Below are 25,946 nucleotides of genomic sequence, written 5' to 3'. Positions count from 1 at the left end.
ATGTGTTGGTTGCAAACAAACGATCTTTTGCTTTTTGCTTTTTCTTCTTCCAGTCTCTTTTCTGGAATTTTTGTCTTTTCTTAAAAGATTTCCATAGTATATCTTCACTAGAAATATGTACTATTGCTCCCTGACAAATTTCTCATCTTAAAGAAGGTCTTCGGAAGTATATTAAGATTTCAGTTTAGAATTTGACTATTTCTTCAAACCATCCTTTGCCCTCACCTAAAAAATGAGATAGGCATATCTGATACAGGGGTAGGAGGTTTGGGTGAGTTCCTCACGGTCAAGTAGTAAGGTATAGGCTTGGCCCCAACTCAGATCAGGGTCTAGGATCTGGGACATTAGATGTCTACAGTACTGTTTTTCCACACAATGTTGCTTCACACACACTAGGCCATTTTTCAGAGATCATTTACTGCTCATGCTTTGTCCTCTGATGCTGTGGTGAAGCTTAGGAGAGCACACGGTGCTTGGCTACATTTGTGGGCTTGGAGCCCCAGGCCTGGCTTGAACCTTGATTGAACTGCTTACTTCTGGGTGGCCATGGGCTTATTGAAGTGAGTGTCTGCTCTGTGTAATGCCTGGCATATAGTGAATGTTCGATACTTTATAGTTATTATTAACGCTTTTCCTTCCACTGTTGAAGGGAGGACGGTTTGATTTTGAGTAGGTCTGTCTCACACAGAAAGCCTTGCTGGTGGCCTGCTTTTGTCAGGGTATATTTTGGTGCCTGGGCTCCTCATATTTCAGGGCCTCTTTTACATGCTGAGAAGGCTTTCATGGACACTGGAAACCTGGGCACTCTTCTCACTAGACTGACAAGGGCCTCAGGAGTTGGGGTAATTTTGTGGGAAAATACTGGGATCTTCCAGGCATACCTCCCTTTGCTAGAAAACCATCTCATCTATTGTGGGCCCCTTGCTGACTGATTACTTGACCAAGAAGAGACAAAACATGATACAGTCAGTCCTAAAGAGGGCAGAAGACCTTTGAGGGCAGAAAAAGGCATTGTGGATCCCACATTCTCATTCCTATGTATTTGTTCACACAAAAAACCTGTTCATAAATGTTTAGGGTGAGTTGGTTCATAATCCCCGAATCTAGAAACAACCCAAGTGTCTTTAGTTGAGCAGAGTGGTTACCAGGCTATGGTACAGTCCTATAAAGGAATACTGCTTAGCAATAAGAAGGAACAAATGCCTGGTGATGGACCAACATGGGTGAAGTGATAGAAGCCTGACTCAGCAGGCTATCGTCTGTAGGATTCCATTTATAAGGTATCTTGGAAAAGACAGAACTGTAGGGGCTCGACCCCAACCTAGTGGGTTGACTGTAGAGGAACATGAAGATTTTTTTTTTGAGGTGATGAGACGGGTACCTCCACTGTGGTGGTAGTTACACAACTGTACGTGTTTATCAAGCTGTACTCCAAAAAGAATCCACTTGGAATTGTACCTCAGTGGACGAAGGACATGGGAATTGGCATCCAGGCAGAAAGGCTCACATTTTGGTCAACTTGTCTTGGTGCCCCCCTCCCCCCCCCCGCCCCAGCTTCTAGCCTACTGGTTTCCACACAGAGGAATTCAACAATCGTGGGTCACCACAAATGAACTGCAGCCTCATCAAATTCTGGAGTTGATGAAATACATGAGTATGATATTTCCAAACCTACACTATGGCTGCTATCAGAGCGTGTGTGGGAAAAGGACAGGCAGGTAGGCAGAGAGAGAGAGTTGGCCTGCAAGTCGGAAAAAACAGAATTCTCCAGGCCACCGGCTGGCCACAGGGCTCTGGACGTGCCACTCAACTTTTCTCTGATGACCAGCCACTGAGCTGTCTAGACAAAGGTGTAGAGAGGGTTGAATGAAAATTCGTGTGTTCAGATATTAGTATTGTTATTGTATTTTCAAATAAGGAACATAAGTAAAAGGATTTAAGGGACATATACAAGATAAGACTCCTAAGTAAGGGGTGCCTGACTGGCTCAGTCAGTAGAGCATGTGACTCTTGATCTCAGGGTCCTGAGTTCAAACCCCACGTTGGGCATAGTGCTTACTTTAAAAAAAAATTCTAAAGTGAAACTCCATCTTAAACCCTTCTCAAGTTATATGAGAAATTGGTGCTCACAAAACAAAATGAAAAGCAAGCTTTGAATGAGCTATTTTAGGCAACTTAGAAGCCATAATTTAATATGATATTACAAGCTACTTAACCCGTGTTCGCCTCTGTTTCTTATTTGTTACAAGGGAATTCATTCACTCAACAAAAATATGTTAATATATGAAGCCCCTGTGTCCTGGGTGCCACGGCTGCTGTGGGGTGTTGGCACCCATGCAGGACGGAAACAATTGTTCCACAGAGCTCCTGGGTTAGGGCAACAGCACAACGTTCCAGAGGACTGTAGAGGGAAATGTGTGGGCTTTCTGGTCTACACCAGCCTCCTTCAATGGACAGCTGGGTCAGCAATTTGTTTAGCTACTGGGGGGTCATGTGGCTAATGTCAAAGTCATGTCTTGCCATTGTAGGGAAAGTTTCCATTTAGCAAGTAGGTGCTTTGTGGCTTATATCTCTTAGTGGTAGGGACTGGTTTCTTTATTTTGCTAACTGAAACTGAAATTTGTTTTGACATTTGTAAGTGTCACTGTGTGCCAGCTCCGTGTTAGGCTTGGAGAAATCCAGCCATGAGTCAGACACAATCCCAGCCCTTAGGACATTTACAGTTCTAGACTCAGGCTGGGTAACTTACATAAACAAGTTCAGCCGGGGCTCAAGGGTTACAGATCTGTGACAGCCAGGAAGACTGGGCCGTGCTCACCAGGCAACCTTCTGATAGTTTAGTTTCCAGTGTCCTGGTAAGATCAGTGGAAATGTTTGGTACACTGTGAGTTCTCTCTCTTATTGTGAATTAATCATATAATTGAAAGTTCCCGTTCCTCTGGGCAGATATGCTCATTAATGAGACACTCGCAGCCTCTGTCTACAAGAGTGAAGACCTCACCCTGGGCCATGATTAACTCACCCCCTCATGAAAACAAAATAATGTGCTGACTCACGTAACCAAGAAATCAGGGAAAGGGTGGAAGGCCTCTTCTGGGCACAGATGGGTCCAGTGTCTCAAATGAGGGTGTCAGGGTTCTCTCTCCTTTGTTTGCAAAGCTCTCAATCAGGTGCTCTTTATGTGTGAGGGGACAGACGCTCCCAGGGACTTCCGGATTGCAGTCCCCAGACAAGAGAGCACCTGTACTGATGCTCTAGCAAAGTCCCTTGAAGACTCTGAGCACCCTGGAGTGAGGGGCCCAGGGCAGCCGGCCCCCTCCCAACCACTTGGACCGAGCAGGGCATCTTTGAAAGGAGGAGGGGGTGGCTCTCCAAGAAAGGGAGAGTGAGCAAACAATTCTCATCTCCTACCGAAGTCTTCTGGAGACAATGGAGGGGCCTTCTGCCTCATGCAGCCTTTCTTTTCCAAATTCACCAGAGCCATTCTTTGTTAATCTATCACATCACCAGTATCTAAGAAATGGGGAGTTTTCTGTGAAGCCTGTCTCCCTTGCTAATGCACAGAGAACTGGCCTAGTCTGAATTCTCTTCACTTACATTAGAGCAGGTGTAGGGAAAGCAAACGCAGAAGCAGATTCAGATTCAGGGTTAACTGGACTCCTCCTGACTCAGCTCTTTGGAGCTGAAGCCTGCGTCCTCATAGAAATGGGAACCGTGTGCCCAGGTCATAGGGTAGCTGTGGCAATTAGCTGGATGAAAGGGTTGCTCAATATGTGCTTATTAAAATGCAAACCAATACTTCACAAGGCCAGTTCGTGGAAGCAACAGTTTTTCATTATGGGAAGTTAAAGCTATTTTGGCAGCCAGACAACTCCTTCTAAAGCTTTGCTGGTTAATGAACCCCACTGGAGAATTCCCACATACCTTTCAGGAAGAGGGAAGTTTTTCTCTTTGCCTCTTGTTGGGGCTACGTGGCAACAGGGCTCACAGAAAGACCATCTGAGACCTCCCAGTTCTGTCTTCCGGAATACTTTTGTTTCATTTTCTTTTGGTTTTGTCTTTTTCTTGACTAGCGTGGGCAAGTAGCAAGATCACGCCATTCATTTTTTTTTTGAAACATCATTAATTCTCCAGATGGAAAAAGAAACCAATCAGTGGCCTGGAATCAGAGCACAGGAAGCCAGCGTGGGTGAGAGACCAGGAGAAGCTTGGCATATTGTTCCTGCCCCACCTTGACCGGCAAATTCAGGTTTTGGAAAGGAAAGCCTTGCTTCCTAGAACGTCTTGTACAAGAGTCCTCTTTTCTGAGATTATTTGATCATCCCTGTTCTATCCCAAGAATATACTTCGTGAAGCTTTGCTTACCAACAGCCCCCAGATTCCAGTTTCACATCCCAGGGATTCATCCGAGGTCACCTTGATTTGAGTTCTGGGAGATTTTTAAAGACTGTATCTTGGTTTTACTTCCACAGATGGCTAGTTACTGTGTGTAGAATTTATTCGTCCAACTTCTAGAGGGCAACTTTATTTCCTTTATTTCCTCTTGGGTAAGGGCACCTCATTGTTTCCCTCTGTGCTGCCAACAAACTGGTTTTCTTGAGGGAAAACAGCTGTGCAAAATCTCCTGGTTTCAGGTCAGATGGGGACAAATAATGCTGTCCTGTCTACTTGAAATCAGAGTCTCATGTTTGTTTCTCCTGCTCACTCAGGGAGAAAGGAACAGACACATGGACAGTATTTTCCTATTCAGAAACGATTTTTTTTCATCATTTTTTTAGTTGTGTTTCAGATTCTTACAACATTCTACCCTTTATTTTCTCCCATTAAACTTCCCCACAACTATGAGAATCCTTTATTTTACATCAACTACTTTTTTAATTATAAAAGTGATATTCATCAGGAAAAATATCCACACAAAAATTATATAAAAACAGGCAGGCAAACCATAAGAGACTCTTAAATACAGATAACAAACTGATGATTGCTGGTGGGGTGTTGGGTGGGGGGATGGGCTAACGGGGTGAGGGGCATTCTAAGGAAGACAACCGTTAGGATGAGTCCTGGGTAAGTGATGAATCACTAAATTCTATTCCTGAAATCATTATTACACTATATGTTAACTAACTAGGATTTAAACTAAAAAAAAGAAAAGAAAAGAAAAGAAGAAAAAACTAGCACAAAGACCAAAGTAAGTTACTTTATAATTTGTTGTTGTTGGATTGAAAGAAATTTTCCCAATCAGAATGATTTATTCTATTTCTGGGTTCATTTGTGCTTTCCATTAAAAATAATTGGCTACAGAACAGTAATAAGAAAACAGTAAACTGTTCTATCGCAGAATTACAGATTGATAATTTATACCACTGTACTGAGACTCTGAAGTAGTCTTCGGCTTAGTTTCATTAGAGTGTCAGGCAAATATGAAGAACTAATTTTATTTGGATCCACGATTATGGAGTTAGCTTTACAAGTTACCAGAGATGATACCCTGAGACAGAGAGAGCAAGGGTACTCCCTGAAAACCTATTTCTGTGGATGATTAAATCTTTCTTCCTCCTGGTCTTTCTCTATCTGCTTTTACTCTCTTCTACCTTCCTATCTTTACTGCAGGCTTTTTCTTAGTTAGCCCTAATAAAGAATTAGCTGTGTTTTTAATCACTTTACATATAAATCTGTATTTAACAGCTTGTCTAGAATGGACTGAATTGCTTAGGGGTGTCTTTGTTCCGTAGGACCAGTTACCCTCAGAAATATTTTTAAAAGTCTCTAGGAACAAAGTCATTGTGCCATTCTTCATACTCTCCACCTTTTTTTTTTTTTTAAGTCTGTTTAGTTTGAGAGAGAGAGAAAGAGTGTGGTAAGGGCAGAGAGAGAAGGAGAAACAGAATCCCCATCAGACTCTTTGGTGTCAGCGCAGAGCCGGATGTGGGGCTGGCGCTCGCCATGAGATCACGCCCTGAGCCTAAATCAAGAGTCAGTCACTCAACGGACTGAACCACCTAGGCGCCCCATTGATACTTTCCTAGCACAATTGCTGCCCCATTTCTGCCTGCTGAAATTGAGCCCTGTCTTCAAACCCTGCGGAAAATGCTACCTAGTGTTGTATGGAAACCAGTTTGACAATAAAGTATATTTTTAAAAAAATGCTACTTAAATCCGGAGGTCTTTGCACCAGCGCCCTTCAACTAGGTGTGATGGCTCTTTCCCACACATCCCCATCATATTGTACGGGTCTTAGGACACTGATGGTAATCTGGCTTGGATTTGTGTGCCTGTTGTATTCCTCTCACGGGTTAGAGCCCTCAAAGGCAGATTCAGTGTCTCACTCTTTGAATCTCTTGCACCTATCTTTAGAAATAAGAGTTGCTGAGTACTTACTAGTAAATTCTAGAAGTTGAATAACTGACCTTTGCTTCACTTTCTTTTTTTAATTTTTTTTTTACATTTATTTATTTTTGAGAGAGAGCACAATTGGGGAAAGGGCAGAGAGAGAGAGAGAGAGAGAGACAGAGACAGAGACAGAGAGAGGGAGACACAGAATCGGAAGCTGGCTCCAGGCTCCGAGCTGTCAGCACAGAGCCCAACGCGGGGCTCGAACCCACAAACCGTGAGATCGTGACCTGAGCCGAAGTCCGACGCTTAACCCACTGAGCCACCCAGGCGCCCCTTTGCTTCACTTTCATACTTACTATAATTATAAAACTGGTGGAGATTTAACAGAGCATTAAAGGTGTAAACTACTAGTCAAAGAGTGGGTTATGTTTTGCGTGGTAACAACACGTGGCGTTTGTAGTTTTCGGTTTCGGTTATCGCTGCTGTTTCACCTCCGGCTGCACTAGGACGCCCTGCATGAGGTCTTAAGTAATGCTCTCCGTTTTCGGAGTAAGTGGTTGAGCGGCTCATTCAGAATCTGGGCTCCCTTCCTGAAACCTGAGGACACACTCCTAGTCCGTCCCACGCCAAGTCCCTCCCTCGGCGGCCGCTTCCTTTCTGCAGCCAGGCCCTGGGGTCTGAGCCCCTGCTGGCGAACCGCGCTCTCTTCTCACCTTCCCTGGGAGTTGCGTTCCATTCTCCCAGCCTGTGCAACAGGACCGGTCTTGCTGAGAGACCGGAAACAGGCCAAACGTTCAAGCCAATGTCCAGGCACCCCACTTCCTCACTTCTTGAAGGGGTGCGCTGGGGTAAAAGCCGGGAGGCCCTTGGAGGCCAAACGGAGACCGCGCAATTATCCACGGGAACTTGTGGTAAAATGATCATGTGGCCATTTTACAGTAGTATCACGAGCTATGTGCAAAAACGAACATTTCTGCATGTTGAATTATAACTGCAAGGCTTGAAATCATAAAGCGCGGTTTCCAAAATATGAAAAAAAAAAAGGTGAATTCGTTTTTTTGCGTATACTCTCCATAGTAATTTTTAAAGAAGAAATGTTTTTTTCAAATCCCAGTAGACTTTTCTTTCCTTTTTTTTTTTTTTTTTTTTTGGCCATGGACAGAAATAGGGTTGAATTTAAAATTTTGTGGTTTTAAAGAAGGCTTAAGGGGTGAATTAGTGTGATGTGAAGAGAAGCTAACCGCCTGGTTCTCCGGCAGTCTAACCACAGACCACCCCCTTTCCCCCAGCCTTAGGGGAGGGAGTCTTTAATACCGGTCTGTGTAAACTGATGCCCAGGCGGAATGAGCTCGAAGAAGCGCCGCGCGCACCAGTTAAAGCGAAGCCAGGAGCCGCCCCAAAGGGCAGCTCCCTACACAAAAAAGTTGCTTCAGTCGACCCACCGACCTGGGCGGCCTCGATGGCCCTGCTGGCGCGAGTCCTGAAAGCCCGTGGGAGCCCGGCGCCCGGGCGCTGGGGGCTCCTGGACGCCGGGGCACCGCGGCGGTGGCGGCCCGAGGGCGCTCGGCTGTCGGCGGGGGCGCGGGCCGAGGACAAAGGAGCTGGCCGGCGGGGGGCGCCGCGGGCCGCGGGCCGGACCGAGGGGCCCAGGAGCCTCGCCGCTATGCCGGGCCCCCACCCCCTCGCCAACCTGGTGGAGTTCTTCTGGAAGGACGGCTTCGGCCGCATCCACGAGATCCAGGTAGCGGAGCGGGAGGGGTCGGGGGGGGGGGGCGCCCAGGAGGACGCCCGGGAGGAGGCGCCCAGGAGGGACTTCGGGGAGGGGGCGCCGGGCCAGGCCCGAAAAGGGACGCCGGGGAGGGGCGCACGGGAGGGACTCCAGAGAGGGATCACCGGGCAGGGGCGCCTGGCAGGAGCGGGGCTCAGGGAGGGGACGCCGGGCAGGGGAGCCAGGGAGGAGGCGCCCAAGAGGGGGGCTCAGGGAGGGGACGCCGGGCAGGGGCGCCAGGGAGGAGGCGCCTCGGAGGGGTCTCACGGGGGGGGGGTGGGCACCGGGCAAGGGGGCCGGGGAGGAGGCACCTAGGAGGGGACTGGGGGGGCACCGGGCAGGGGCGCCGGGGAGGAGGCGCCCAGGAGGGGCGTTCAAGTGGGGGCACCCGGCAGGGGCGCCGAGGAGGAGGCGCCCTGGAGGGGAGCTTAGGGAGGAGGCATCGGGCAGGGGACTCCGGGCAGGAGGCACCCAGGAGGGGGGCTCAGACAGGGACGCAGGGGAGGGCGCTCTGGGGAGGAGGCACAAAGCCCAGCGGGGAAAGGGATGCCAAGGAGTGGCGCCCAGGAGGGACCCCAAGGAGGGTGTACCGGGCAGCGGATGCTGGGGAGGGACGCCGAGCAAGTGGAGCCAAGAAAGAGGCCTCAAAGAGGGAGAGGGCGAGGTCCCCGGACCGGGCGCGCGGGGGGAGAGGGCTTTGGGGAGGGAGCCCGGGGAGGGGTGCCGGGGAGCGGTCCCCAGGTAGGAGGCACCGGCGGGCGGAGGCGCGAGCGGGAGCGGGACTTGGCGCGCCCAGGAGAGGGGGGTCGCGGTCCAGCCCCGGGAGCGGGAGCGCAGAGAGCAGCTCGGAGCTCTCCAGGGCACCGTGTCTAACAGACCGAGGTCATGTGGCGTCCGTTTCTAGGCCTTTTGGGTTGTGTTTTATAAATGGAAAACAAGCACCTCCCACCCTCCAAAACCTGAGGTTCAGAGGCCACAGGTAGCTTAGCCTCTTAAATGATAGGGTCACCACACGAATGTCAATGAACCTGGGCAGGCTGCCAGGACTGGGGCAGGGACCTAGTCGTTCCAACTACAGGGGGAGTGTTGGGACCGGCCCAGAGTGCAGTTTCCCATCTTGACCCGAGTTTTGCCTTTCCTCTCCCCACCGCAATTTGCAATCTGTCTTCCATTGCAAGGTGATCCTCCCCATCAAGGGTCGTCGGATCCCCTTTCCTCTCACTGACTGTGGCATCTGCTTCTTCCACTTGACTTCATTTTTTCAGGGCTCGCACCCCAGGGCACACTTACTTCTGGGCTCTGGGCCTTCTGACTTCTCCCAAGACCCCTTCCCCATTCCCACCCCCTTCTCCACCCCCCATTTGCTTTTGTTCAAAGCTTATTCTCCATCCTTTTGTAACCACCCACCCCGGGTGTGGTCAAGGTCATTCCCTCAACCAATAAACATACCTGATGGTGCAGAGGCCCTGATTGGGTTGGAGAAGCAGAAACTTCATTAGGAGAAAAAACAGTAGAACTCCGGAGCAATTAAAAAAAATTTTTTTTAATGTTTATTGATTTTTGAGAGACAGAGAAAGAGAGAGAGAGAGCAGGGGAGGGGCAGAGAGAGAGAGGGAGAGAGAGAATTCCAAGCAGGCTCCATGCTGTCAGCACAGAGCCAGATTCAGGGCTTGATCGCACAAACCATGATATCATGACCTGAGCTGAAATCAAGAGTCAGAGGCTTAAACAACTAAGCCACCCAGGTGCCCCAGGAACAAGTTTAATTTGGCTGAAATTCCTGCCCCTTCTCTCCATCCCCTACACAGTTTTTCCTGGACATGCTTCTTAGAGGTGAAAAATGATTTTCTTTTCCATGTGGAATCTGTAAGATATCAGGATGATACTTTTAAAATGGGATTTAAAATGTTTTGTTATTTACTGTGGACAAGTCAATACGGCTTGATTTTTTTTGTTTTTGTTTATCTACTTCTATCTACCTCTGCTTCTATCTGATTTTATCCTCACAGTCTAAGCACCCCCCTCCCCTGTTTGTTCCTCCCCCCCCCCCCCGCTCCTCCCCCCCCAGGGTTCTTTGAGAAGCAGACCACTGTTAAAACCTACATCTCTGGGAGGAGCCACCTAGAAGGCCACCTCTCCACAACCAGAAAGTGTCTCAGTTCAGATGGGTATTTTCCCTGCATCTGCCATGCTTCTGGCCATCACCCTAAACCCTGCCCTCCTGCCTGAGGCTCAGATGATACCTTTCACCATGGTCCATCATGAGTGGTGGTACACACCTGTCAGAGGACAGTCATAGAACTGACTCATCTGTGCTTTCTTGCAACATGGTAGATGGGCCCCAAGGGTTTCCAGCTTGGTTGTCCTTCTGGGCTCCCCTTTTCCTTTATTTCCAAATAGTGCTCATTTGCAAGAGCACGAATCCCCTTGTGACTCCTCTGAGGACCCCACAGGAGTGCTTTATGGCCTTGGGTTTCCCCACTTGAGGTGTGCTCAGGTTGTTCCAGACTGAATAAGGTTCTAGGAAAGCCCTCTGCCCTGCTCTCCAGGCTCCTGAGGCACTTGTAGGAGGAAGAGGGTTATTCTGTTACCATACCTCCAGCTTACTGTACTCGACTCGTGATCACAGAGAGTTCTATCAAGGCTTATACATTTTTTTTTAAGGTTTATTTATTTTTGAGACAGAGAGAGACAGAGCATGAATGGGGGAGGGTCAGAGAGAAGGAGACACAGAATCCGAAACAGGCTCCAGGCTCCGAGCTGTCAGCACAGAGCCTGACGCAGGGCTCGAACTCACAAACCACAAGATCATGACCTGAGCCGAAGTCGGCCGCTTAACCAACTGAGCCACCCAGGCGCCCCAGTCAAGTCTTTCATGTACAGGTGGAAAAGGCCCAAAGTGTTGGCTGAGTCACTTGCCTGAGGTCACATAGCTAGTTAGTGGCAGAGCATACACCCTGACCCATGTCACCAGCAGCCATTTCAGATGGGACAGAACAGGAGGGCCCTGTGTTCTCATGCTAGCCCTCCACAAGCACCTGTGGAGTCTTGGCTAATCACTTATTCTCCCTGAACTCCAGTTGCTTCATCTGCGCAGAAGTCTGACCATCCTCACCCATCTCACAACCTATTGTGAGGTCAGGTGAAATTTGTAAACTGTAATAATAACAAGTAAATACTAATAATGAACATTTCTAGAGCTCTTTTCATGTGCCAGGCACAGTTCCAAGTCCTCTGTGTGAGGCAAGTTCTATTATTTGCCCGTTTTGCAGGTGAGGAAACTGAAGTACGGTGGACCTTAACTTCCCAAAGGTGCTCAGCTCGTAAACTGTGAGCTAAGATTCAAATTCCAGAGTCTGTGCTCTTAATGTCTATGCAAATTCTAAGTGCTAGGACTGACTATACTGTTCTGCAGTCCACTAGCAAAAAGTGCCATACATTATCCAGGTCATGCATCTTGTTCTTTCTCCCGCCTGGTCAGTTGCTCCCTTGTGCTGATGGTGCCCATTCAGTAGCTAGATTCGCCTGAGAAGTGACCCATTTCCCAGTAGTTGCTATGAACACTCATCTCATCAGTGGCTCCTTTTCAGAGACCCAGAGGAACATTCCAGTTGATTCTTAGTGTCTTTATCTATGGGTGGGAGAATGTCATCCAGGTTGATAAGGAAGTGAACATCTTCTACCTAAGGAGTAGAAGGAAGAATGGAAAGACAACAGACCCTCTGGGCTGCCATTTCTGAGGCAAAGAGTTGGGGTGATAAGAAATGTTGGCAGATGCCAAAGAGAGACTTAGTCATTTTCCCCATGCTCAGCCTTGGCTATGCCACACTGACCCAGGCTAGAAGGTACTTTCTCTCTCTCTATCTCTCTCTTATTTATTTGTTTAACCCATTTACGTTTATTGTAATTTCTCATTGTTTTTTGGTAACAGCACTATTGAGATGTATAATTTACATACCATGCAGTAGTCACCCCAGTCAATCCTAGAACATGTTCATAACCTTACAAAGAAACCCCATATTGTTTCTTTTAGCTATCACTCTCCAACTCTCCATTCCCCCAGCCTTCAGCAACCACTAATTTACTTTATGTCTCTATAGACTGGCCTATTCTGGACATTTCATATAACTGGAATCATAATATGTGGTCTTTTGCGTCTGGGTTCTTTCACTGAGCATTGTTTTCAAGGTTCATCTATGTTGTGGCATGTACCAGTACCTCATTTCTTTTTATGGACAAATAATATCCCAGTGTAAGGATATACAACATTTTGCTTATCCATCAGTTGAGAAACATTTGGATTGTTTCCACCTTTTTGCTAATTATGAATAATGCTGCTGTGAATATTTGGTATAAGTTTATTTTTGACATATGCTTTCATTTCTTTGGATTTATGTCTAGGAGTGGAATTGCTGGGCCAAGTAGTAACTGTCTATTTAATCATTTGAGGAACTGCTGGAATGTTTCTGAAAGTGGCTGCACTATGTACATTCCTACCAGCAGTGTAAGAGCATTGTGATTTCTCCACATCCTTGCCAGGGCTTGTTGTTACCTGTCTGTTTGAGTATAACCATCCTAGTGGGTGGGAAGTGGTGTCTTATTGTGATTTTGATTTGCAGTTCCCTGATGACTAATGATGTTGAGCTTCTTTACATCTGCTCATTCTCCATTTGTATTTCTTCTTTGGAGAAATGTCCATTCAAATAATTGCCCAGTTTTTAATAAGTTCATTGTTTTATTGAGTTGTTTTTTATATATTTTACATACAAATCCCTTATCATATATGTGCTTTGCAAATATTTTTTCAATTCTGGGGGTTGTCTTTACTTTCTTTGAAACACAAAAGTTTTTAAATTTTGATGAAATCCAATCATCTGTTTTTTCTTTTGTTGTTTGTGGTTTTGGTGTTGTATCATAAGACACCATTGCCAAATTCAAGATCCTGAAGATTTACCCCTATCATTTCCTCTAAGAATTTTATGGTTTTGGTTCTTACATTTAGGGCTTGAACAATTTTGAGGTAATTTTTATGTTTGGCATGAGAGAAGGATATAAATTCATTCTTTGCCTATAGATATCCAGTTGTCCCAGTACCATTTGTTGAAGAAACTATTCTTTTCCTATTTACCTGTTTAATTGTCTTGGCACTGGCATCCTTGTTGAAAATCATTTGACCACAAATGTATGGGTTTCTTTCTTTCTTTTTTCAAGTTCATTTGTTTATTTTGAGAGAGAAAGAGAGAGAGAAAGAGAGCAGAGGAGGGGCAGAGAGAGAAGGAGAGAGAGAATCCCACACAGGCTCTGTGCTGTCAGTGCAAAGCCCAATGTGGGGCTCAACCCCATGAACCATGAGATCATGACCCTGAGCTGAAATCAAGAGTCGGATGCTTAACCAACTGAGTTACTCAAGTGAGCCTGTATGGTTTATTTCTGAACTCTCAATTCTACTCCAGTGGTTTAGATGTTTATTCTTATGTCAGTACTACACTGTTTTGATTATTGTTTTTGTAGCAAGTTTTGTAATAGGGATCAGGAAACCCTTAAACTTCACTCTTTTTTTTTTTCAAGGTCATTTTTGCTATTCTGGGTCCCTTGCATGTCACTATGAATTTTAAGCTTGTCAATTTCTACAAAGAAGCCAACTGAAATTCTGATAGAGATTATGTTGAATCTATGGGTCAGTTTGGGGAGTATTGCCATCTTAATAATATTAAATCTTCCAATCCATGAACATGGGATATCTTTCCATTTTTTAGCTCTTCTTTAATTTCTTTCAATGATCTTTTATAGTTTTCAGAGTGTTAGTTTTGCACTTCTTTTCTCAAATTTATTTCTAAGCATTTTATTCTTTTTGATGCTATTATTAATGGAATTGTTTTCATAATCTTACTTTTGGATTGTTCATTGCTAGTGTATGGAAATACAACTGACTTTTGTATTTTGATCTTATGTCATGCAAGCTTGCTGAACTTGTTTATTAATTCTGACAGTTTTTTAGTGAATTCTTTAGAATTTTCTGTATGTGAGATCATGTCATCTGTGATTAGAGATAGCTTTACTTCTCTCTTTCTAATCTGGATGACTTTTCTTTCATTTTCGCACTGGGGGCTATTTTTACAGGTTCATTACAGGTTGTCTGCAGAGGGTTCTCCCTCTGCAGAGTAGGGAGACAGAGCAGCTGAGGGCCTGGAACAGGGGGTTGGCACGGTCTTTTTGGCTCACGCCATTGAAGGCTCTGCAACTCATCTCCACCCATAATGACATTTCTCTCTTGTTGCTGCACACAGCTAAGTATTGTTAAAAACATAGCTCTAAAGAATAAGAAAACTTAGTGAATATGATTAATGATATGAAAGTACGTTTATCTCAGGAATATTTAAAGTCACAACTCTGATTCAGCTCTGTATAATGTAGAGCTTTTCTCTGCCCCAGTTTTTTGCTCCCCTAAAACACAGAAATGTTCATGTCAAAGGTATATCATATCTGTGCATTTTTTCCTTTTTTGGTTTCTCCATGGTATTGCAGCAGAAGCACACACGGGAATATGGAAAAATCTTCAAGTCTCACTTTGGTCCTCAGTTTGTAGTATCTATTGCAGACCGAGACATGGTGGCTCAGGTGCTCCGGGCAGAGGGGGCTGCGCCCCAGAGAGCCAACATGGGGTCCTGGCAGGAGTACCGACATTTACGAGGGAGAGCCACCGGGCTCATCTCGGCGTGAGTATGTGGCCTGGTCAGGCCATGGGTGGGAGTGGGGAGCCCAGGGAGACCCCTGCCTGGATGCTGGGCTCTGAAAACCAGCCTTAATAAATTGTAGAACTCCCAGTGGAATAGTGTCAAAACAGCCTCCTTGTGTGATTTCCTAAATACTGGTGTGGAGGGCCCTGTCCCTTCTCCTCTGGGAAGAAGTTAGATGGCAGGGACAAGGCTGGGTCACACTAGCCTGGTAAAGGGGGAGAGCTGTTTCTTAAGCAGTGCTCTGAGGCTGTAGGTGTCCATTCAGTGACAACCAAGGGGGAGCGGGTGCTCACAGAGCCTCTCTGTGGGCAGGAGAGGAGGCAGACAGCTACTCTAGGAGACCCTGGGGAAGGGCCGAGAGCCTTCCTCCGTGGATCACCATGTGATGATGTTCCCAACTCACAACAGGCTTTGATTATTACTTGTAAACAAGCCTCACGGAGACCTCTGTGCCCTCTAAGAAAGAGCTAATCAGCACAGTCTCAGGCAGGGAGGAGAACACGAGCCTCTGTGGATCCCCTGGTCCAAATCCTTTTGGTTTAGAAATTCCATCTGTGGTTCTTTGGTATATATGCCCTTATACATGAACTAGGGAGAAATACAACCATCGGTTTCTCAAATGAGGTAAATAAAAGCTGTGACTGGATGTCACCAGGATCCCTCAACTTCTGCTCTGAGGGAAATAATCAAACACCTCCTCCCTGTGGGTCCGGCCCCAGATGGGGAGTGGCCAAATGCTAGAAAAGCTCTTTGCTCTCTGCCCTATCACCTGCGGCTTGCATCGCTGTGGGCCCCGGAGCTCAGTTCAGGGCTCAGCAGTTCATACACATAAACTTTTCTCTCTTTTGCTAATCACAACAGCTTCATGTCTCTTTATTATAATATTATTGCAAGGTTTTTCAAAGGAAATCATATTCCTTTTATAAAGACGATTCCCAGTGGCAATCTTTCCCCTTAAAGTTTGCTTCCCATTAAAGCTCTGACCAACTGCAAGACTGAAGTTACTCCCCTCCCCCTGCACAGTGTCTTAATTCCATTAGGATCGGCAGATCTGGCTGGCTTTTTTATGGCTGGGGGAGCTCTCAGAGGTTCTCTGAGTTCTTTTCCAGAATGTCAATGGAAGTAAGATTATTTGAAACTCACTTTACTCTTCTAGGGAGGGTGAACAATGGCTCAAGATGAGACGTGTATTGAGACAAAGAATTCTGAAACCGAGAGACGTGGCCATTTTTTCAGGAGAAATCAACCAAGTTATTGCAGATTTAATTAAAAGAATCTACATCCTCAGGAGCCAGGCCGAAGATGGAGAGACTGTGACCAGTATCAATGACCTTTTCTTCAAATATTCAATGGAAGGTGAGGTGAAGTCAGGAGGGAGATGGAAGAATGGACATGTGCCAAACATAGGAGTTCTCATTCACTGGGCATGTCCTGTGTCCCCACAGGCATCGTGCTGAGCCCTGTACCCACACATGTGACCCTCACCTGCTAACTGAGCCCGGTGTACTGCCACTGGTTTGCACGTGGGCAAACTGACAAACCATCTCCATTTTTACTGGCAGAAACTTAGTCTCAAATCCGGGTCTTTTTAACTCAAGAATCATGCTCCTAAATTACCGTACATCTTGCTTTAGCACAATTTGTAAAAACCAGTAGAAGTTCAGAGGGCCTTTACTACAGTCATTGTAGCTTTTAAAATTTGTGTGGGACGGGTAGGACATTGCCATGTCCTAAAATCAAAAATCAAATCTCAAAGGTATTCACTGAAAAGTCCCCTCATTCTCCCTCTCTCCTGACCTGGTGAGGTCACCAGTGTCTTCAAGGGATATTTTATGCACATACAAGGGGATACATGTGAATAGTCTTTTTACCTAAAACGAAACAAAACAGTAGCATACCACTTTATTCTGTACTTTGCTTTTTCCTAAGGAACTTCTGTCAGTTTTCTCCTTTATTTATTTATTTATTTACTCACTTACTTACTTAAAATTGTTTATTTATTTAGTTTTGAGAGAGAGAGAGAGCAAGACAGTGCACAAGCAGGGGAGGGGCAGAGAGAGGGAGACACAGAATAGGAAGCAGGCTCCAGGCTCTGAGCTGTCAGCACAGAGCCCGACGCGGGGCTCGAACTCACAAACTGTGAGATCGTGACCTGAGCTGAAGTTGGACGCTTAACCAACTGAGCCACCCAGGCGCCCCTCTCCTTTTTTAAAAGATTTTTTAAAAAAATTTATTTGAGAGAGAGAGAGAGAGAGTGCACACGTGTGCACTAGAGAGGGTGGGGGAGAGACAGAGAGGCAGAAGGAGAGTCCTAAGCAGGCTCCGTGCTGTCAATGCAGAGCCTGAAGTGGGGCTTGGTCTCACAAACTGAGATCATGACCTGAGGTGAAATCAAATGTCCATGCTTAACTGACTGAGCCACCCAGGTGCCCTGCCTCTCTCTCTCTCTCTCTCTCTCTCTTTTTTTTAAAGCATGCTTACCTTACTTCAAATTTAATTTTTAAGTTAACTTTTTAAAGTTCTAGTAATGCTTGCCAAATCTAGTAACGCAATCAACAGGGTGGAGTTGTAAACACTGGAAAATCCTGATGCATTGAGGCTGTTCCCTCTCTTCCTATGGCTCTGTTGGCCAGGGGCTCCCCCCTCTGTGGCCCAGAGGAGCCACCTTTCAATTCCCCAAGGTTGGGCAAGGGGCCGAAAGGTTGGGTGCTTTGGGTCCTGGGTGTAGAACAAACCGTGGGGAGGGGGGTGTGATGAGGTGAAGCCCCGCCAGGTGGAAGGAAGGACCTGCCGGCTGTCAGCACTGAGTGTGCAGCGCCCTGTAACCCGGGACGTGGTGGAGAAGACGACCGGTGGTGGAACAGAGCCTCCCTTCCGAAGGGCAGCTCCATCGCTTTTGAAAGTGACTTTTGTGGCTAGATATGGCCTGTTGATACTGCAAGTAACCTAGAAGCAGGTTTAAATTCTCTTTCCCGGGCAGGAGTGGCCACCATCCTGTATGAGAGCCGCCTGGGCTGCCTGGAAAACAGCGTTCCGCAGCTGACCGTGGACTACATCGAGGCGCTGGGGCTCATGTTCAGCATGTTCAAGACCTCCATGTACGCGGGCGCCATCCCCCGGTGGCTCCGCCCCTTCGTCCCGAAACCCTGGAGGGAATTCTGCAGGTCCTGGGACGGACTCTTCAAATTCAGTAAGTGAAGAATTCAGGGGCACCTGTTGTCCAGCCAGCCGACCTGACTGCCTTTACTCGTGGTGTATCTAACGCTTGTGCAGACAGAGGGGAGCTCCGCGGGGGATGAGCTGACACATGTTGTTATTTGGACCGCTTATTTGGACAGATTTCTTGGATGAAAAAAAGCGTGTGGGTGGCTACTACAAGCAACCTGACCGATTTCTCATTTTTAGATTCTTCTCACTTTGGCAAACTTGCTAGCAGTGATATAGGCAAGTAAATGTTGCCTAAGGGAGACGATGTCTTTAGTCCAGTAATTCTGTCATTGCTGAAAATGAGTGGGCCTGGGCACACTCATTTGAACATTCTTCTTTGCAGCTGTTTGGAAGAGACAAATTCCTGTTTTCTTACTGGGTGAAACAAACTAAGAAACAATACTTTGTTCCAACTCAACAAAGCAAGATCCATTTTCCTACATGGCCCAAAATTTCACTAAAAAAGTTTCCTATACTATATGTTGACTAACTTGAATTTAAATACATAAAAAAAAGAAAAGAATTTCCCAAAACAAAAGATTTCCAAAATGTTTATTAGAACAGTGTTTCTAGAACAATACTAACTTTGAAAGAAGTATCCTACGGTGCCTTTCGAAGAGGCCAACGTTCATTTGAATATATGTGTCCTGATGGACTTACTATGCCACTATCTTTTTTATGGTAACATGGCCTTTATAGTCAATCCATTGCCCCTTCTGGAAACATGGTGGGATAAAAAAAAAGTGGGGGGGAAGGATCTGTATTCTTGTTACTCCAAACCTTTTTTGGCTATTTGATGAATAAAGCGAACATTTGCAAATATCTTCTAGATTATTTTCAGAGGAAAAAAAAAGATGCTTAGCTTGTCTTTAATTTTTCATTCATTTATACAGACAGGCCCACTGATGAGGTTCCCAGATTGATGGTAAATTAGCTTTGGAACCTGCCACAGATTAAGTTATCGGGAGGACGAAGAGATTGTTCTCAACCAGAATGTCTTTCAAGAGGAATACTCTTTTCAAACAGGCCAGATCCACGTGGACAATAAGCTGAGGGACATACAGTGCCACATGGACCGAGGGGAGACAGTGAGGGGCGGGCTGCTCTCTTGCCTTTTCCTCAGTCAGGAGCTGACACTGGAGGAGATCTACGCCAACATGACCGAGATGCTGCTGGCGGGCGTCGACACGGTGAGCGGCTTGGCTTTTCTGTCTTCTCCATTAGCAGAGCATGGTGAAAGCCAGTGGCCTTTCCCAGTAATCTCATATGCGTTTGTACCAGCTGGATGCCTGCCTCACTGCTGAAAGGCTCCAGGAGAAAACTCTAACGTTTAAATAATATATACGTATTTCAAACATAAAACCGTAATTCTGCAAAAAAGGTAATCCCCATTCACTTATCACGCACGCAAAGTAACAATTATGTTTTAATGCCTGAAAAATCATTCCTGATTTGCAAACATTGAACCATTCCGTCATGATATCAGAAATGAAGAAGGGACAGACATTAAAAACCTTATTGTTTATCATTTAAAGTATTGAAGGTCATGGAGAGCTCCACGGTTCATCTCATAAAGCCATGTAACTTTTAAACCAAAACTTACTAAAGACGGCAGAAAGAAGGAAAAGTGTAGGAGCGCCTGGGTGGCTCAGTCGATTGAGCATCTGACTCTTGATTTAGGCTCAGGTCATGATCCCAGGCTTATGGGAACGATCCCCATGTCCAGCTCCGTGCTGAGTGTGGAGCCTGCTTGAGATTCTCTCTCTCTCTCTCTCTCTCTCTCTCTCTCTCTCCCTCCCCCCCCCCCGCCTGCCCCTCTCCCTTATTTGCACACGTGCGCTTTCTCTCTCTAAAATTTAAAAAGAGAAAGAGAAGTTTAATGAACAGTTTGACTTATGAACATGTGTGCGTATCAGTCTTAAAATCCTAATGAATAGATTTATTGTGGCAGATGCATAATGTACTGTGACGAAGGAAGGGTGGCCGTCAGAGTGAAACAGCACTGCCAAGTGACTGGGTGGGAATTCTATACCCTCCTGTTAAGTGACAAATGAAGGTGCAGAAAAGTGTGTGTGCTGTGCTCATGTTGGTAAAGCAAACGGTGGCCTGGCACTGTCCCGTCTGTGTGCATGTGGAGGAGGTACGGAGGGTGCACACTGGATTGTTAACATGGGTTACTGGCTGGGAGTGGGAACCATGTTTTCTCCAAAATCATTATAATAATGTATAATAGGATACCATTATTCATGTATGGAAAATGATACACATGTGGGTATAGTTACAGAGAGATTTTTAAATTTGCTAAAAGGAAGTAGTGAAACAGGAAAAAGCAGGGCCAAGCTTTTAGTAATTGGTGGGAGAAAAGTTGAGTGAAATAATTAAGATTTGCCTGGTGCCTTGCTCTTTCCAAAGACCTTCAAAATTAAACAAGTAAGCTCATCACCTCAAAGCTTTTCCTTTACATGAGTGCTTCCTGGACTTTAATAAGGCACAGACCTCCTGTTTAAAGGGAGCACCCCTCCCCTCCAAGTTGACTTATTTTTATTATAATGGGACATAAACATGTGAAAGCAAAAAAATTAGCATAAACTCCTTATTCTTATGGATCTTCCACAACATAAAACAAAAACAATTTCAATCAAATACAAACTAACCAATGAAATCAAGGCGATCAATGAAAACTCTAATCAGCTGTGGGAATGTGATGGGTGGTGTGGGTTTCTTTGAATGCGGAAACCATGAGTGAGTGGATGGCCTTGCCTCTAAGCAGATTTGGGTGCATTGTGCCTCCTGCCACCTGGTGGTAGCTAAGAGCATCACATGAGGTGGAGCACAGAAAGGAAGGGACGGTCTCACAACTTCATATTCATTTCCTAACTTATTACTTTACAAAACCTTTAGGGGCACCTGGGTGGCTCAGTCGGTTGAACATCCGACTTCGACTCAGGTCATGATCTCACGGTTTGTGAATTCGAGCCCCGTTCAGGCTCTGTGCTGACAGCTTGGAGCCTGGAGCCTACTTCAGATTCTGTGTTTCCCTCCCTCCCTGCCCCTCTCCAACTTGTGCTCTCTCTCTCAAAAATAAACATTTAAAAACAAACAAACAAACCCTTTATTACAGTGTAATATATGCACCAGAAACTGCATCCACCGAAACGGTACAATTTGATACAAATTGCTGGCAGATACAGGATAAAGCACAATGCAGTCATTCATGAAACCACCACCACAATCAAGATCCTGAACATTCCTACCACCCCTGCAGTTTCCTCACTCTTATTTCAGTCCATCTCTCCCCACACCCCTGCCCCAGGCAACCGCCAATCTGCTCTCTGACACTGAGCATCAGTTCGCACTTTTCTAGAAATTTATAGAAATAGAATCATACATACAGTGTGTATTTTGCACCCAGCTTCCTTCACTCAGCAAAATGACTTCAAAGCAGTTTATTCTTTTTTATTACCAAGGACAGACATCCCTTGCTTTATTGTGCTTCGCAGATAATGTTTTTGTTTGTTTGTTTGTGTGTTTACTAATAGAAGTTTGTGGCCACCCTGCGTTGAGCAAGTCTGGTGGGGCCATTTTTCCAACAGCACCTGCTCACTTTGTGTCTCTGTGTCATATTTTGACAAATCTTGCAACATTTCTAACTTTTTCATTATTGTTATATTTGTTATAACATAATACATATTATATTTGTTGTAACATACAATATATAAATATATATAATAAAAAATCACTGGTCTGTGATCAGTGATTACGACTTGCTGAAAGCTCAGGTGATGGTTAGCATTTTTTAGCAATAAAGTATTTTTTTTCTTTTTTTAATTTTCTTTTTTTTAATAATTATTATTTTTTTAACTTATTTTTTTAAGTTTACATCCAAGTTAGTTAGCTTATAGTGCAACAATGATTTCAGGAGTATATTCCTTACTGCCCCTTACCCATTAGCAATGAAGTACTTTTTAAGGTATGTACATTGGGTTTTTTTAAAGACATAATGCTATTTCATGCTTAATTGATTACAGTATAGTGTAAATATAACTTTTATATGCACCAGGAAACCAAAAAATTCATTTGACTTGCCTTGTTGTGATATTCATTTTATTATGGCGGTCTAGAGCCCAACACTCAATGTCTCCAAGATATGCCTGTCATATTCCATTGTCTGGATATACCGCATTTGGTTTTTCCACATAAATGTAATTTTAATAGACATTTCTAAGTGATTCCCTTACCATTTATAAAGAAGAACTTGTACATTATATATATTACAGAAGAGCTTGCCCTCTAAACACATATAATATTTATTACAGGGAAATGATATCAGTATGGCCGACTTACTTTAAATTTTTTTTAGGCAAAAGAAAGGGCATTTATACTGTGGAATTTCCTTGCTTATAAGAGAATGAAACACAGTCACATAGATAATAGTGAAAATGTGGTGAAAGTCTTGGAGGATAAAATAGAATTATTCTCAATAACCAGAAATGTAATTCTTCAGTCTGAGTGGTATAAAAAATGACACTGCTTGGGGTGCCTGGGTGGCTCAGTTGGTTAAGTGTCTGACTCTTGATTTCAGCTCAGGTCTTGATCTCAAGGTCGAGAGTTCAAGCTGAGTTGGGCTCCATGCTGGGTGTGAACGCCTACTTAAAAAAAAAAAAAAGACACTGTTTTGCATAAATGAGTTATTAAATCCTTATAAGTTGCTTTACTTGATAAGTGCATGGAAACAAGAGCTAATGAGTAATCCCGCCACAGATGAGGCAGCCAGAGCAGGCCTCGCCCAGCCATTGTGGTCTATGGAATGCCAGAAGGTTGAACAAGTTCCCCAGGCTGATGGGCAGTCTCAGGCCCTTTCTAGCAAAAGCCAGATGACCCTTGCAAAGAAGGTCCCAGGAAGTTCCAGGCACAACTTCGAGACTTGACCAGCATCCCCAAGTTCTCTCAGACTCCACTGAAGAGGAGCCAGATTGCTTTTAAGTGATCCAAAGAAGTTCTAACATAATTTTTCCTTTGGCCTTTTATCGAAAGAGCAATTGAATCACACAACTGATGTGACTTTCCAAAGTACTTTTTTTTTTCTGGAGTGAATTAGGAAACTCACCTTTGTTTTGGTAAGACCTAACATACTCCGATGGAGTTTTACGAATGTGACTTTTCACATGTGCTTATGTTCACATGATTTCATGCCTGATGTTGCCTGCTGCTTAAATCTTTGGTGTTGCTCACTCCTGTGCCTATGTCTGCCGGTTTCTTTATTAGACATCGTTCACATTATCCTGGGCAGTGTATCTCCTTGCGAGGCACCCAGAAGTGCAGCAGACCGTGTATCGGGAGATAGTTAAGAATTTGGGGGAAAGACATGTCCCAACGGCAGCTGATGTCCCCAAAGTCCCATTGGTCAGAGCTCTGCTGAAGGAAACCTTGAGGTAAAAGCCTTGCCAAAACTGTGCCTTTTAAGTCTCTGATTTTTTATTGTAACGACTCATGCTTTTGACTAAAAACCGGGTCCAAAACAAATGTGCCAACATCCTTCAGTGGCCGAAATGTTGAGGAAGGAGTTATTTATGGCTATCTTTGTTCCCTCTCTGCCCTTGTCAGAATAGTAGAAAGGCTATTCTGTTTTACAGTTTGAAATATTAATTTTTCTTCATAAAGCCCTTTGGAGCCCTCTGCTTTAGTGATTTGATTCATCACGCTCCCCAGGGTGCTCCTGGATCAGTACTCCTAGGTGTCTGTTCCTCTGAGGGTAAACCAGAACAAGACTGATTTATCAGGAAAATATTTTTGGGCTGTTTGGCTAATTATCAGGCCTGCTTACAAAAGACTGTGGTTCTCGTGTGGATATGCTAGTTGGACTGGAGACACCAAACAGCGAGGCTCATTTAGTCCCTGACAGGGCTTCATCGACACTCGGAAAAGCCGGGACGTGAGGGCTCTGGGTGGCCATGGGTGGACTTGGGTGGGAGGTGGTGGGATTAGGTGGCCAGTGAACCTTCTTCCTCCTTTGAGGTTCAAGGATCCTGAACACAGCGTTCCTCTGTGGAGGAAATGCCTTGACAAAGAGCAGAAGTTATTTATATAGTACCCACTACAATAATTGGATTCTCAGTCTACAGCATGTTGTTTAACCTTGGGGCGGAGAAAAATAACTAGCTGTATGTTTACTGGTATTTGTCAATTAAAGTTTTACTCAGAGTTTTCTCCGGATTGCCTCTCTAAGACAATCCAAACACGGATGTGCATTTCTCAAAATGTGTTTCCTAGACCCCCAAGTCCTGTGGACTATTCCTTGATAAAGGGGTCCTGGGTGCATGTAAGTTTCAGAATTTCTTCCACACTCTCCCTCCTAGGAACACAGTAGTACGTTCAAGGCTCTGCTTTGTGTTTTGTGCACATTTTTGACTGTGGGACTTTCCTTTGCATCCCTCAGAATACTCGCTGGCCACAGCTAAGGAGCCACAAAGGTCCTTGCAAGATTTCTTAGTTGAAACCGGACCATGTGTTACGTTGTAGAAAACGAAAATGGCAAAATAGCCAGACTTTTCGAAAATTTAGTACAATATTTTAAAAGTGGCTGTTCCATTCCTGCTTCCACTGGTTCTTTTCCAGGCTGTTTCCAGTGCTTCCAGGGAATGGCCGAGTCACCCAGGAAGACCTGGTTGTTGGCGGGTACCTGATTCCCAAAGGCGTAAGTTTGGCTGCCAGCGTGTGGGCACTTGGGCTCTGCCGTGTGGCTGAATGGGAAATGTGCTGGTATGTTGAGGAAGCCCTTGCGCCCGAGCAAATATCAGTAGGTTCCTTTCCTTCTGCACGTATTGCACGATGAAGACGGGGCTTCAGAAGCAAGGAGCAGAAGCAAAGCCAGAGATTTTTGTAGCTCGCAGGCTTCTTCCTCCCTCCCTGAGAGGCCTGTGGACACAGCAGTTGTGGGGGTTGGAGGGTTGGGGGGGTTTGAAGGACCTGAATCTCCTGCTCAGCTCCTGAGGGAGGATTGCCATCCTGGGGGTCCTTCGTGGCTCCTCCTGGCCAGAAGTGCCTCTGGAGGGACTGTCCACCCGGGGCTCTTGCCTGTGCTCTGCCTTCACGCCATCCTGTTCTTTATTCCTTTTCGGTTGCAAATGGTGTCCTCAGACCCAGCTGGCCCTCTGCCACTATGCCACTTCCTACGAGGATGAGAACTTCCCTCGGGCCAAGGAGTTCCGGCCGGAGCGCTGGCTGCGGAAAGGAAGCCTGGACCGAGTGGACAACTTTGGGTCCATCCCCTTTGGGTTCGGGGTTCGGAGCTGCATCGGGCGGAGAATTGCAGAACTGGAGATCCACCTCGTCGTGATCCAGGTAGGTGCGTGGGTCCGGACGTTGGCCTTCTACCTTGGCCTGGTTTATGGGGCTCTGCCGGACCAAGGCTTGGGTGGGAGAGGAGATGTGATTTGGAAAACTCAAAAGCAAGAGCTTCATGTTAAGTCCCTTTTATATTTTAAAATGCCACCCCCCACAGTAGCCACCTTCCTTAGTCCCCTGACCACCTGCTGAGCCTCTTGCCTCCTTGGACTTGTAGGGCAGCAGTTCAGGCCCTTGGAGGCCTGAAGGACCGGGGTGTGTACATGTGGGTGTTGTAGGGTGTATAGGGGCCCGAGAGCTCAACTCTTGTCACACTAGGAGCTCTGGGCACATGTGAATGGGAAGGTGTCAAATCAGTGGTCCTCAAACGTTATGGAGAGAAAAGGCACTAGGGGGCTCCTTAAAATGTAGGTTCCAGGACCCCACTGCAGAGAGAGTAATTTGGTGGGTCTGGGGTGGGCCCGCTGGGCGATTCGGACTCCAGTGACCACTGGGCTGCACTCCAAGAGATGTGTGAACCAGCCACTCACACAGCGCAGTGGTTCTCACACTTGTTT

At 45.7% G+C, this 25,946-nt stretch overlaps 1 protein-coding gene across 4 annotated transcripts in view; it reads left to right on the top strand.

Annotated features, from left to right (window-relative positions):
- Positions 1-6,856: 6,856 nt before the first annotated feature.
- CYP27C1 (cytochrome P450 family 27 subfamily C member 1) overlaps positions 6,857-25,946 on the top strand; it is a 36,287-nt gene continuing 17,197 nt past the window's right edge. Inside the window, exons 1-8 of one of the 4 annotated variants that reach the window (XM_019469444.2) lie at positions 6,857-8,074; positions 14,700-14,821; positions 15,995-16,194; positions 17,819-18,028; positions 19,072-19,235; positions 23,311-23,477; positions 24,661-24,739; positions 25,183-25,386. In XM_019469444.2, the coding sequence (XP_019324989.1) occupies positions 7,664-8,074; positions 14,700-14,821; positions 15,995-16,194; positions 17,819-18,028; positions 19,072-19,235; positions 23,311-23,477; positions 24,661-24,739; positions 25,183-25,386 (1,557 nt within the window). In that variant the 5' untranslated portion in view covers positions 6,857-7,663. Of the gene's footprint in view, positions 8,075-10,799; positions 12,606-14,626; positions 14,822-15,994; positions 16,195-17,818; positions 18,029-19,071; positions 19,236-23,310; positions 23,478-24,660; positions 24,740-25,182; positions 25,387-25,946 lie in introns of those variants that run through there. The other 3 variants (XM_019469442.2, XM_019469443.2, XM_019469445.2) reach the window with 3 other exon arrangements.

The sequence above is a fragment of the Panthera pardus genome, unplaced genomic scaffold (genome assembly GCF_024362965.1).
Source record: "Panthera pardus isolate Hobbes unplaced genomic scaffold, ASM2436296v1 HiC_scaffold_10, whole genome shotgun sequence".
NCBI lineage: Eukaryota > Metazoa > Chordata > Mammalia > Carnivora > Felidae > Panthera > Panthera pardus.
This window is presented reverse-complemented; position numbering and strand designations above follow the sequence as displayed.